At 33.1% G+C, this 13,207-nt stretch overlaps 1 protein-coding gene across 15 annotated transcripts in view; it reads left to right on the top strand.

The window, feature by feature from the left end:
- TCF4 (transcription factor 4) overlaps positions 1-13,207 on the top strand; it is a 438,336-nt gene that overhangs the window by 371,829 nt on the left and 53,300 nt on the right. For all 15 annotated transcript variants that reach the window (XM_056824455.1, XM_056824457.1, XM_007487546.2 and 12 more), the window contains 2 exons: positions 896-1,029; positions 9,720-9,852. In XM_056824455.1, coding sequence (XP_056680433.1) covers positions 896-1,029; positions 9,720-9,852 — 267 coding nt within the window. The remainder of the gene's footprint in view (positions 1-895; positions 1,030-9,719; positions 9,853-13,207) is intronic.

Here is a 13,207-nt window from a genome sequence, read left to right as displayed (position 1 = left end):
TAAGTGTAAAAAAGACCACAGAAACCAGTACCAGAAACCATAGACCATAGTAGCAAGGGAGATTTCTATGTCTAAATTATAGTATAATTTCCCTAATTAGTATGAAATGAGAAAGGCCCAGGAATAAATTTTGAATTTTGAATTAATACCAAGATCACAATTTGACCTGACAAAAATACTCCATGTAATTTTGAACCTTTTTTGCCACCTCATAGTTTTTTTAAAAACCCATTCCTCTTAAAATATTATAAAGAATGTCTTTAAGATATGCATGTCTTAAGCTGTTTCTGCTGAAAGCTAATATCTTATGTCTATGTACAAAAACCCCAAAACCCACAGAGAAGCATATGTACTCTAGAGATTTTTGCCCTTTCCTATTACACCACATAGTAATTCCAAGTTTTTTTCCATATACTTTGTATATTATAGATCTGAAATCCAACCTCTTAAGTCAAATAACCATTTGTTTACTTTTAAAATTTGTAAAATTGCCAAGTATGTAATGTATCAAGTATTTTATTTTAGCTAAAAATATTCACCCCAAAATATAGCAGCAGTTATCTTAGAAAAAAAAGGGTAAGGGAGTTGCCAAGAAACTTTTATTTAACATCAGATATCCTGCTAACTTGACATAATTCAATATGAAATCGGGTTCATTTCTCCCTCTTCAACTTGATTTTTAACTAAGGACCTGTCATTTATTGTTCACATTTTTAGCTGCTAGGTAATATAATACCATTTTTTTATGCTATGTCTTCTAATGTAATCAAATAACAAGCATAAGGATAAATGAAGTACATTGGGACAGTTATTTTTAAGTTTATGAGACAAACAGTATTCTATAAGCCAGTTTCAAACCCTTCAGGGAAGCCACAGTTTTCTTTGTCCTTTGCAGATGGCCATCACAGCAGTGACCCTTGGAGCTCCTCCAGTGGGATGAATCAGCCTGGCTACGGAGGAATGTTGGGCAATTCTTCTCATATTCCACAGTCTAGCAGCTACTGCAGCTTGCATCCACATGAACGTTTGGTAAGGCTGCTTTTTGTTGTAATGGAGATAAGAAAGCCAATTGACTGATTGTCTTATCCTCTTGTTTTACAAACATAGGCATAAAAGCTAGGGGGTTATCTTCATCTCTAGAGATCTTGAAGGAAAAGAGATCCAAGCATTAGCCCTGGATGCTTTAGACTGGAGACTGAGCTAGAAGAAATCATTTCTTTAGATCCTTTCCAGATCTGTGAAGCTATGATTTTCCTAGACATTTTTCTCATTTCATGTTTCTCTTTACTTCCATCTTCTCTTTTTCCTGAATATGTATGTCTCTTTTCTTCTCATAATGTTATGTTTATTCCATGTTATATTTATGTATCCTGAATCACTAGTATCATTATGAAAAGGGGTCCTATTGATAATGAAGTCATAGTAAGAACAGGTTGGAAATGTGAGTTTAATGATATCATAAATGATCAAGAGTGATGGACTTTCCTCTTCTCTGCCCCGATTACTACCTATATGTGTACCTTTTGTCACCATTAGACTATTTTCTGATCTGACTTCTTTCCATCTTCAAGGACCCCAAATCTATTCATGACAATTAGTCTTTCTGTTAGAGGAAAAATTCTGCTAGACGTGAGAGCAAGGTTTGTATTCATAAGAGTGGGCACAATATAAATTTTCCTACTGATATAGTATAATTTTAAAAGCTTATTAATAACACTCTCAAACTCACAAATCCAATACCCCCATGATCTTATTAAATGTGGGTATTCTTCCATTGATGCTGTTCACAACCCAGCCATGCCTACCTGTCGTATGCTTCTCTTATCCAAGGCCTCCCATAAGTTACAGAACCACATAATTTAAGAGTTGAAAGGAACCTTCACGGCCATATAATGCAACCCAGTATATGTAGGCAATGCCTATTATAACATGTCCAACAAGTAATCATCCAGTCTCTGCTTGACAGCCTTCTATAAAGAAGGAACCCCTCACCTCTTGAGGCAGATCATTCCACCTTTAGATAACTAAATTGGGCAAAGTTTTTCATCACATCAATCCTACATTTGTCTCTTTGAGGACTGATTATGCCCTTTTAGGACAAAGAGAGCAAATCTAATTCTAATTATACTCCCCTAGCCCCGAGTCTTCTCTTCTCCAAGAAAAACATGTTCCTCGTGTTGTATTCTTCAACTATGATGTGAACTCAAAACCCTTTGCTTAGCTGCCCCCCTCTGCACAATCAAGAGTTTATCAATTTCTTTCTTAAGCTCCATCACTCCACATTAGTTCTGGTAAGAATTGAGAACCAGAAGTCTATCATCTCCCTATTCTTAGAAACTGGCCCTCTTAATTCAGTTCAAGATAACATTAGGTTTCTTGCTTTCCACATTTCACTTCTGATGTTTTGAAACTTGCTATCAATGCAATGATCTGGGAGAGTCCTGAAAAACTTATGATTGGGAATGCTATCCACCTTCAAAGTGTTGGAGTCTTTCACATCAGTGTATTGTTTTTATTTTATTTTGGAGTTTTGATTATGTATGAGTTTGCTCTTACAACAGTAACCAGTATGGAAGTGTGTTTTTGCATGACAATAAAAAATGAAAAAAGGTTATCGATAAATAAATAAATAAAATTTAAAAATAGAAACTTGCTATCTACTAAAACCTTCATCTCTCTTTCAGAATAACTTGTCTTTTTGTACTTCATCTGTTGTATACTTGCAAAGTTGATTTTTTAAAATACCTAAGCATTAAGATTTTCTAATAAAAATTCAGAGTGGTCCATCTAGCCTACTGCAGACCTTCCTAACATTTTCCTGATGTTTCCAAAGGAAAAATGTGGTCTATCTGTCAGTTGTCTTATGTGCTCACAATGTGAGTTAAGGACCTGCAGTTCTACAAATAAAATTTTAAACGCATTTAGTTACAACAGCATTTTACCAATTCTCCATCAGTGTTACTTTTTTGTTGTCTTCCTTTTCCCCGAGTGCTTCCCTTTACTCCTTAGACTTTATGGATTTTTTCAATTTTTCAACAGAAAGTAATATTGGTTCTTTTCTTTGATTCCTCCTTCCATTTCCTTTAAGTTACTGCAGATATAGCCAAAGGCATGTTATCTGCATTTTGCTACCAAGAAAGCCCAGGAAGTTGGATTTTTATGAGATTTCTTAAATCTCTCAATACATCATCAAATCATCACTTTTAATAACTGAGACTCTACAAGAGGAATAGGACATCTTAGCAACTGAGAACAAGTTTCTAGTGATGATTTATCTTTTCCAGTACTACTTTTGATCTCTAATTTACATGTGTAAAATGATTATGCTATCATATTTTGATAGAAACATCTGACTTAAATACCTTTACAATAAACAGCAAATGTTTTATTTTCTAACCTCTCACCAGGATATCTCACTTCATCTCATGTAGAGGAGGGTGCCAGAGAAGTGTAAGAGAGACTCTCTGGACTGGATCTAGGTGAATTAATTTTTAATCAACTGGAATTTTATCAACAGTTTTACTCTTTTTCTACAACTACTTTTTCTTATTCATTGGACATACTGATTAACAAAAGCTTTTATTGTAATTGTAACAGAAACTTACTATTCGTTATATGCCCTATAGACATTTGAATTTAAAAGTTTTGACACTTCCCTTGCCTGATTAGGCTGTTTGGTCTTTTTAAAAATGTTTGCTTATTTGATTCAATTATCCTTTTTTTTCCCTTTTTTTCCCTTTCTTTTCTCTTCCTCTCAGACTTCAGGACACAGAAAGTTAAGAGTAGGTTAGTTTGATGCTTCCTTAACTAACCAAGTTTGTCACTACTGCTTACAAAAGGATTGTGTTAGTTTTAAAATGCCATCAGTTGCAAGTGAAAAGTATGAGTTCAAACTAAAACCCCTTTTCTCTTTTAAGAGATGTTGAGGCAAAACAATTTTACCACTTCGAAGAATAACCTTACATAAACCCTACCCACTCAGTATTAGTGTTTAGTGGCAGATAGACAGCCCACAATATAGAATGTCATTTCTGGATTCCTCAAATTAACAAATTTCAGTAATTATAGTATAAAAATTTAAAGAAGCAAGAACTATTTCTCTGCATTCTGATGTAGTTTTCTCCACTAACTTGAATAACAGCAAATTATTACATTCAGTAATCAATGTAATTTCAGTGATTTAACCATCCAGAATCTCTCATTGAAAATACTTTTAAGAATCTGTGAAACTGATTGACAGTAATTTGAGTATGCTGTGGGAAATCAATGTCCTTTCATTTGGAAATGATGATAGTTCCATACATTTATTTAGCTTGTAGCCTTTGGCCAAGCCTACAAGGTACAAAAGTGAAGCTTTTTCTATAATTGTCTGGGAAAATCAGGCCAAAGGAGAAGATTTTGCCTGTTATTTTGGTAATTGTGCCTAAATGCTAGGTCTTCATTTCCATTGGTAAAGCTCTTGAACAGCATGATTGCTATCTTAAATACACACACACAGTTTCCTTGATTTTGTAGGTGAATGGTGTTTGGGAACTTGGTTTACCAATAGAGATCTATATCTGCTTTGCAGTTGATTACCTGGGCCCTGAAGAATTAAATGAAAGCAAGTATTTGCTAGAAGCAAGATTTGAGCCCAAGTCTTTCTGTCATTGGGACCAGCTCTCAAAGACTATCCAATCTTGCCTCTCAGTTCCCAAATATTTTATTGTAATGTATTACAACAGATGTACACTTTTTAAAACCACAAACAAGAAAACTATTACTTGAGCAATAACTTTAAGATCTTAGTTTTTCTTTTTTTTCATGCATACTAGATTACTACTTCCTTTACAATTCCACCTTCCAGAAGATACAAACCAACCAAATCTCACAGATAACTGCTATTATAATTCACACATTTACAAAGTAATTCAGAACTTAGGTCTAATTTATTTTTGTATTTGATTAATAAAAGGCTAAACTTTAGAATGGGATTACTTGTAAAAGATTGTTGAGCCTACTGTCCTGGAGGTTTTAAAAATAGGAGAGAATCACATCTGTTTGTAATAATTTAGTCATGATCTTTAGACAATGGAATGTGAAATTGACCAATCAAGGTCCATTTCAGTCCAGTGCGCCTAGCATCCCAAGTTAAAGTGAGCTCCATGTTCCATTCTCTCTTTTTTAACTAAAACTCTCAACCTTTCACTTGTTTTCTTGCTGTCTGGGTGCAGGCAGCTGTTGTAATGCCTGTCTTAGTGTTATCTATCTAATGATGACCAAAAATATTCCCACCAAAACCATTCGCCTTCCATGTCATTGAGAGATGAAGAGACTTCCATCACACATGGAAAAAAATGAGCCTCAGTTCAGTTGATGGCAGGATTCACCTGGTAACTGTTGCTAAAACTTTACCTTTTCTTCTTTCTTTTTTATTGAGTGGTTTCAATAGAGCCTGACTCTCTGTGACACCATTTGGGGTTTTCTTGGCAAAGGTACTAGGAGTGGTTTGCCATTTTCTTCTCCAGATCATTTTACAGATGAGGAAACTAAGGCAAACAGGGTTAAGTCATTTACCTACAATCACAAAACTTGTAAGTGTCTGAGACTGTCTGGGTTCATGAAGATGAGACTTCCTCACTCCAGACTTGGCCTCCTGTCCACTATACCACCTAGCTGCCCTTTTCTCCTTTAGATAAATGTAAAGAAAAAGCTCTAACTTTTCTAATAGGCATGTCATTTAGGAGTCCCTGTAGTCAGTCATTACACACAGAATTGAGTCAGTCACCTCAAAAATTAATTTATTTTATTTTTATGTAATCAGTTTAATTTATAATCCTATGCATATTGTTTTGTGCATTTAAAAACATTCTAAGAGAGGGTCCATAGATAAGTTTTATCAGATGGCCTAGGGAGAACCCAATTCAAAAGAAGATTAAGAACCCTTGCCTTAAGTGCATTAAGAGAAGAAAAAAAAGCTTTGTTAGTTTCTCTCAGAATAATTTTGGCAACAAGTATTTAAAATTTAAATATTTTATGTATATTTCCCACATAAAAAAACTATAGAGAACAAATGTTACTCTATCACTATAAACTTCTCATTAGTTTTTACTATATTTTACCATTGTCTACACATTTCCTAACTATTTGAATGGATCTATAAAAAGTCTCAAGGAATCTTGTATTGTTGTCTCTTTGTTTTTATCTCATGATAAATCTAAATCTTTGAATATCTTTGCATGCTTTCTTCTCATGTTTTCCATTTAATTATTCTGTCCTGATCTTTGAAGTATATAAATTAACCTACCAGCCTTGGGTTTATTTTTTTTTTAAGTTATTCCTCTTCATCTCCTTTTTCAATTTCACGACCTGTCTATGCACCATTAACAGGTATATTCCCTTAAAGAGTGCACGAGGTTGATTCTCTATGAGCCATATATCCATTCTTTTTTTTTTTTAAACCCTTACCTTCCATCTTGAAATCAATACTGTGTATTGGCTCCAAGGCAGAAGAGTGATAAGAGCTAGGCAATGGGGGTCAAGTGACTTGCCCAGGGTCACAGAGCTTGGAAGTGTCTGAGGCCAGATTTGAACCTAGGACCTCCAGTCTCTAGACCTGGCTCTCAATCCACTGAGCTCCCCAGCTGCCCCCCATATATCCATTCTTATCTAAATATGTATCAGCCTCCATTTCTTTTTTGAAGAGAGAAAAAAAGGTCACATAGGAGATTCTATTTGTAAAACTAAAAACACATACACAATAATCCCCAATAAAGAAATCACATATGCTACATGTTTTTTTTTAATTTAAGGAAAATGTTATGAAATAGTTTAATAGCATCTCATCAAAGTAACATTTCAATGTTTTTTTTTATTTTTATTTTACAAAATAAACATTTCAATATTATGTTCTTTTTCCTATTTCTTCCATTGGTTCTTCCCATCTCAATTTCACATGACTACTTCCATTTTTATAACACATATTCCCCTGTATCCTTGGTGACAGCAGCATCTAAACCTGGAACATAATAAAGACTTAATAAATGTTTGTTAACTGACTGACTGAGCCTTCTGCTAGTCTTTATTTTACCTAACTAAAATCCTAATTAACTAGAACACTTGGGACTTTTATTATTCTGGTTAAATATTTTTACCATCACCTCTTGTTAAATTGTCAGATTCTAATTTCCTACCTTAGTATACATATTGGAAAAAATGTGATTGGATCTTTTCTACAGGTATTTTATTATCACAGAATTATCACTCTGAATATCAGTTCTCATGATAGAAAATTCTACATACAGCACGTATAGTATTTTAAGTTGTTGGACTTAAGGACATAATCTGACAGTTGTTTCTGATTTTTGTTGTTTAATGAATTCCCTAATGTCATATAGTTTTCTTGAGATTTATTCTTTAAAATGAAATATAGTTTTAAAAGGAACATGAAATACCTATGACTTGTAAGTTTCATTATTTGGGTTTTTTTTTTAATTAGGTTTTACCCATGTCTGATACACCTCATAAATACATTTCATCATTTTAACATTCATTCACCTCTTCTCTTGCCTGCCTAAAGTATATAACTTTAATGAATATGCTTCATCACTCATATCATAAACTTCTCAAAAGCTCCTAACTCCTATAGAGTTGAAGTTTGATAGGTGGTCTATAAATATTTGACAAGTGATTTTTTAAGTATGGGATTCTTTCCCAAAAGCTTTCTCTGCTTACCATCCCATTATCCTTTCTTACTCTGAACCACATATCATGTTATGAATATCTCATTAAAAAGCAGCATTATTTTAGGAGTTATTATTTTGTTGTTCGGTCATTTCCATTGTATCTTTCTCTTTGTAACCCCATTTGAGGTCTTCTTGGCAAAGATACTGGAATAGTTTGCCATTTTCTTCTCCAGCTCATTTTATAGATAAGGAAACTGAGGCAAACGATTACATGACTTGCCCAAGTCACCCAGAAAATGGCTGAGGCCAGATTTGAACACAAAAAGATGAATCTTCCCGACTCCAAGCCTGGTACTCTTTTCACTGTGTCACCTAATTGCCAATTCTTATAATAATAGTGAGCAAAATTGGATAGGATTAGTGATTCAGGAGCCTCAACAAAGATATCTTTCTTCATGCTAGTCTGAGGTGCTTCTGCTTTATGCAAAGATAATTTGTCAAAAGTCACTTTGACATTGGTAAAATCAGCATTGAAACCTAAGACCACTGGCCAAAAATGGCTTAGTCTCAGATACTCTGCATATCAGCATTTATTGATGAAATGCTATCTGTCAGTGAATGAACCAGAAGGGTTTTTCCCCCCTAATTTTTGTTGTTGTTTTTGCTTTGGAAAATAGAAGAGAAAGAGAAATTGTTTTGTTTTGCTTTATCAATCCTATCCTAAGTGAAAGGAAGATTTTAAAAAGTGTAAGACATTCTCTGCTTTATGTATTATTTGGGGAGATGATACACACATGAAACAACTTAAAAGAATTAGGAAAGACAGTACTTAATAAAGTGATGTGATTCTTTGCAAAGTATCAGTATCTAGGAATTCAAGAAAGGAAGGGATCTTGGGGAGGAGGTTGGAAGAATAAGAGAAAATGTAAAGGAGGTAGAGAGGAACCGGATTATACTTTGAATAATGGATATATTAAGACAATAAAGGCTAATGAAGAACAAATGAGTGAAATTTAAGCTTTCATAACTACTTCCCGTGCAACTTAATATAGTATTCCTAAAACTTACAGCTAAAAAAGTACCCCAGTAATTATATAATAAAGTAATGCTATTCTTATCATTATATTACATGTATAATCAAAGAAAGTATATGTTTTAGATGATCAGCCCCCTTTGCTCTGGGAAAAATGACATATATAGAGTACTGTCATAATCATTTCACTCAAAAAAATTAGACTATAAACTAAATGATTCTTAAAGATAATCTTATTTCAAAGTCCACTCTGTAGTTAGCAGCTAGTAGAGAGGTCATGCCAAGAAAGTACCAAAAACAAAATGAGTCATTCTCAGTTAAATTTTGTTCAACCTTAATCAAATTTGGATGTTTGTTTATGGTTCTTAACCATATCCTTTCAGAAGAAATTAATCTTGGGTTTTTTTTCCAGTTTCTATTTAGTGAGTTAGGAAAAAAAGTGATTTAATCAGGCAGCAGGAAAATTTTAAATTATTAATTATCTTTTACCACTTGATATAAAGAAAATAAGAATAGATCGTATTGGGAGGTCATATAAAACAAGTCGATATTAATTTGCTTTTTAAAAAATTAGTATGTGGTGAATTCTTTCACAAATGACCACTTTAAAAGCCATAAAATTCCAATACAGATGATCTTTAATTGAAAACTGAATCAAACTAACATCAGAATTCTTGGTATTCATTTCAACATTTTTCAACTATACAGATGGAGATAATTTTTTGTGCAGTGTTCACTTTATAATGCTTAGATATTTGATAATTACAGTCTTATTTGATGAAAATTCAAGCCAGCCACATATGCCATCTTTCTGAGGGTCACACACAATTTTTTTTTTATTTATACAGCCTATAAAGTGGAAGGTCTAAGAAATTTAGAGTAACTAATAATTGTACTTAATTATTTATGTAACCTAAAGGTAAAAATTGGTGCAAAATGAGTAGTTCTTAGTTAAGCAAGGCAGAAATATAAAACTTGATAGGGGATTTTTTTAACTTTGTATTTTCTGTTTCTTACTACAGAGTTATCCTTCACACTCCTCAGCAGACATCAATTCTAGTCTTCCGCCGATGTCTACTTTCCATCGTAGTGGTACAAACCATTACAGCGCCTCTTCCTGCACACCACCTGCTAATGGAACAGACAGTATAATGGGTGAGTCATTGAGAAGAATCCATGTTAATGCATGTGACCAAAAGAAAGGACTTTAGAAATTAAAACTTTGTTTTTTTTTTACTTATAGTAAGTTTGCTTGCAGCCATCTGATAGTTCAGGCTTAACTTAAAAAAGTTTCCTTTTTTAAGTCCCTCTTTAATAATTCAGTAGCTAACATACTAAAAATATTAGCTTAATCCAAATAGTCAGTGTTTCAATAGGATTAAAGATGCAGGTTTCTAGAGGTTTCTATTGGCTTAGTGAAAACTGGCCTTTCTATTTATATTGATGTTCGGTGTTTAGCTTTTCTTTTGCTCTTGGTATTAAGAAAGGAGATTTGAATAAAATAATGCTCTCACATAGAAAGAGCAAGCAGAGCCATCAAGGGATTTTTGAAACTTAAAAAAAAGAAATAATGTCATAAAATGAATTTATATCAAACTGAGATGTTGCTTTGGACTCTTGTTTATTATCTCTACTGGAATTTCGTGAGCTTTGATAAGCAGAGATTTAGAAAGATTTCATTATTGCAAATTTTTGTATCTAAACTTCTAAATTTGGGAAACTAAGGACAAAATTTATGGTGAATCCATGGTAAGATTTTGTTAGTTATCCATGAGGTATGCAAAATTTAAAAGCAATAAAAAAGAAATAGTTGCAGAGGAGAAAATGAAAGCAATATTACACTATACATGTGGTTTGGCTGATGGAAAGCCCCATCACTCTAGCCATGAGTTTTAGATCCAAAGCAGAATGCATGATCATTCATTTACTTAGATTTGTTGGCTGAGGTTTCCTGTCTATTTTTGATTTTAGTATTTTTTCAGTTTAATAAATAGAGTGTGGAGAGGTTCAGAAGGGAAGATGCAGTTTTAGTTGATGAAGAAGTAAACCAAGGGAAGACTCATATATTTACAGTAAATGGAATAAATATGTATAGGTTAATTCGCAAACCACTTTATTTCTAATATGAGAAAAGAGTATAATAAGACTTGGAAATAGCTAGTAATGTGAGTGCCATAAAATAATAATTGTTGAATGACTTATAGTCAGATTAGCTATTAATCTCAGAGGGGGAAAAAGTGATTATTTTGTTGAGTTAGGTTTGTGCTAGTAATTGTCTTATGGGTGATAAGACTTTATTATCAGACATGGGTTCTGTAGTGAAATCACAAGTGCCAAAGATGCCCCTGTTGTTTGTAGACACTAAGCCACTGGCTCAAGTGCAAAGGGTGAGAAGAGAAGCCTTGAGTTAATGGGAGGGAGAGAATCAGCATTATTTAACCCCATATAAAGTAACACCAATCTAAAATAATTTTGTACTTGTGACAGAATACAGAACTTCTCACTAATAAATGAATGATAAGGTTTCATCATCCTTTAGTGAGGGAATTTGCTGTAGTAATTCATCTTTCAGGAAAAGAAACCATCTAGACATAATAACTAATTTGCTCAGGTTACCAGGACTCGTACAAATGGGATCAGAGTCCCTAATGGTTGTATCTTTTAATAAAATATATCTTTGATCTTTTAAATATTTCTTGAAAAAATATTTCAAATGTGTTTTTAACCTTACTGTAGCAACCAAGAGACTTTGGTTCTCTTATATAATAATTCTTTCAGAATTTGATTTGATTTTCACAGAGTATGTTGGACTTCAATAATGGCAGTAAGTTTTTATAACAAGATGAGAAGCCTTCTCTTCTGATGTTACTGATACTTTCCTAACAAACAGTATAGATTAATAAAATACATCTGTGGAGTTTCTAAAATATTTGGCATATATTCACTCATACTTAAATGCAGGAAATAAAGAAATATTACATTGCCTATATCTCAAAGAACAAACAGAGCTAATTAAATAATTGGTAAATAGGGAACACATAACCTAACACATGTTTTAGATTACACACATGATTCTGTATAAAATGACTGTAAGCAGTACTAATGCAGTAAGAATGGAGTTCAAGCATTAACACATGGGCATCATATTTTTCACATTTTCTTGGTAAGATACAAGTCAGTATTTTCACAATGGAGATGCTATCCAGTAGACTACTTTTCCAGTTTGAAGGAAGACTATATTACTATCACTCACATATACTGAGAATCTATTTCTTTTGTGGTATTTATCTCATTATTACTTATAGACTCAATTATTTACCCATGAGTTACTTGCTAGAACAAAACTTAAAATCATGTAATCAGAAAAAAGAACTGGAAATATTGAAGTAATCTATTCCAACCTACTCTATTTACAGAGGAGGAAGCAAAGCCCCAGTCTTACTCAAAGATGTAAGATTTAATAAATGTGACAGGAGAATTGTATTATGAACCTTTAACAATTTAACCTCTCTGGAATTCCTTTAATTATGGGTAATTATAAAAGTAGAAGTTAGATCATTCTTTAATCCAGTTTTAAGAGATGAAGTTGAGTACAAGGTTTTGGGTTGAACAGGTTTTTGATTATTTTTTCAAAAGGAAGCCATTTACTTTGTTTTATTTTTTTATTAAAGAGGGATACTTTTCTTATACTGATGATTCATTGACTTATAATATAACAATCAATGTGTCTTCAGTAGAAATTTATAATGATTTTTTTTTCATCTGGAGAAGTCAAAAGCAGCCAACCTCAAGGAAGCATCAATATTGTAACTCTTCTACATAGTCATTTGCCAGTGTCACAATCACATTTATTTTTTAAAAATTAAATTGAAACTTAAACTGTACAGGACCTATTTGTAAATTGGAATAAAGTGCATGGGTTAAAGAAAGTGCTCATTCCAATTCTGAGTTAAAATTGAACTAGAAGAATAGGAAAACCATAGGTTGTGTTCATCAAATTACCCACCTCTGGTTAAGAACTTCTCTTTTCTTACTTAGGCTTGAGCTAAAGCATCAAGCACTCTTTTTTCAATAGGATCTTAAATGGAACCTCTCCAACATGGCAAAACAATTACTAGCTACTGACATAGTCCAGGGACCCAAAGTGAATTCAGTACTATAGCCAAACATCAGAGTAGATTTTAACAACATAGCTTAATAACTTGGAGATCTTTTGGGAATATCCTCTACAACATTTACTTAAGGAGACAGGGTCACACAGAATAAAATGACATGGATGGGCAGTGACCTGTACCATTAGAGGAAGGACCCATATCAGTGAAATAATGAAGTCATTGAAGAATTGAAGTGAATCAGTCAATTACCCATTACCTACAAGAGCTGCTGTCATGTTTTTGTATAGGCTCTTCCAAGGATGGGTTTAACTTGGGACTGGCAAATTGTTCTGGCAGTACTGAAAGTAAACTTATCAAAAAGGGAAGTAAAGTCCAGTTTTACAATTTAACAGACA

Source organism: Monodelphis domestica, chromosome 3, assembly GCF_027887165.1.
Source record: "Monodelphis domestica isolate mMonDom1 chromosome 3, mMonDom1.pri, whole genome shotgun sequence".
NCBI classification, from domain to species: Eukaryota; Metazoa; Chordata; class Mammalia; order Didelphimorphia; family Didelphidae; genus Monodelphis; species Monodelphis domestica.
Note: the sequence above shows the minus strand (reverse complement) of the source record. Positions and strands in the feature narration are given on the sequence as shown.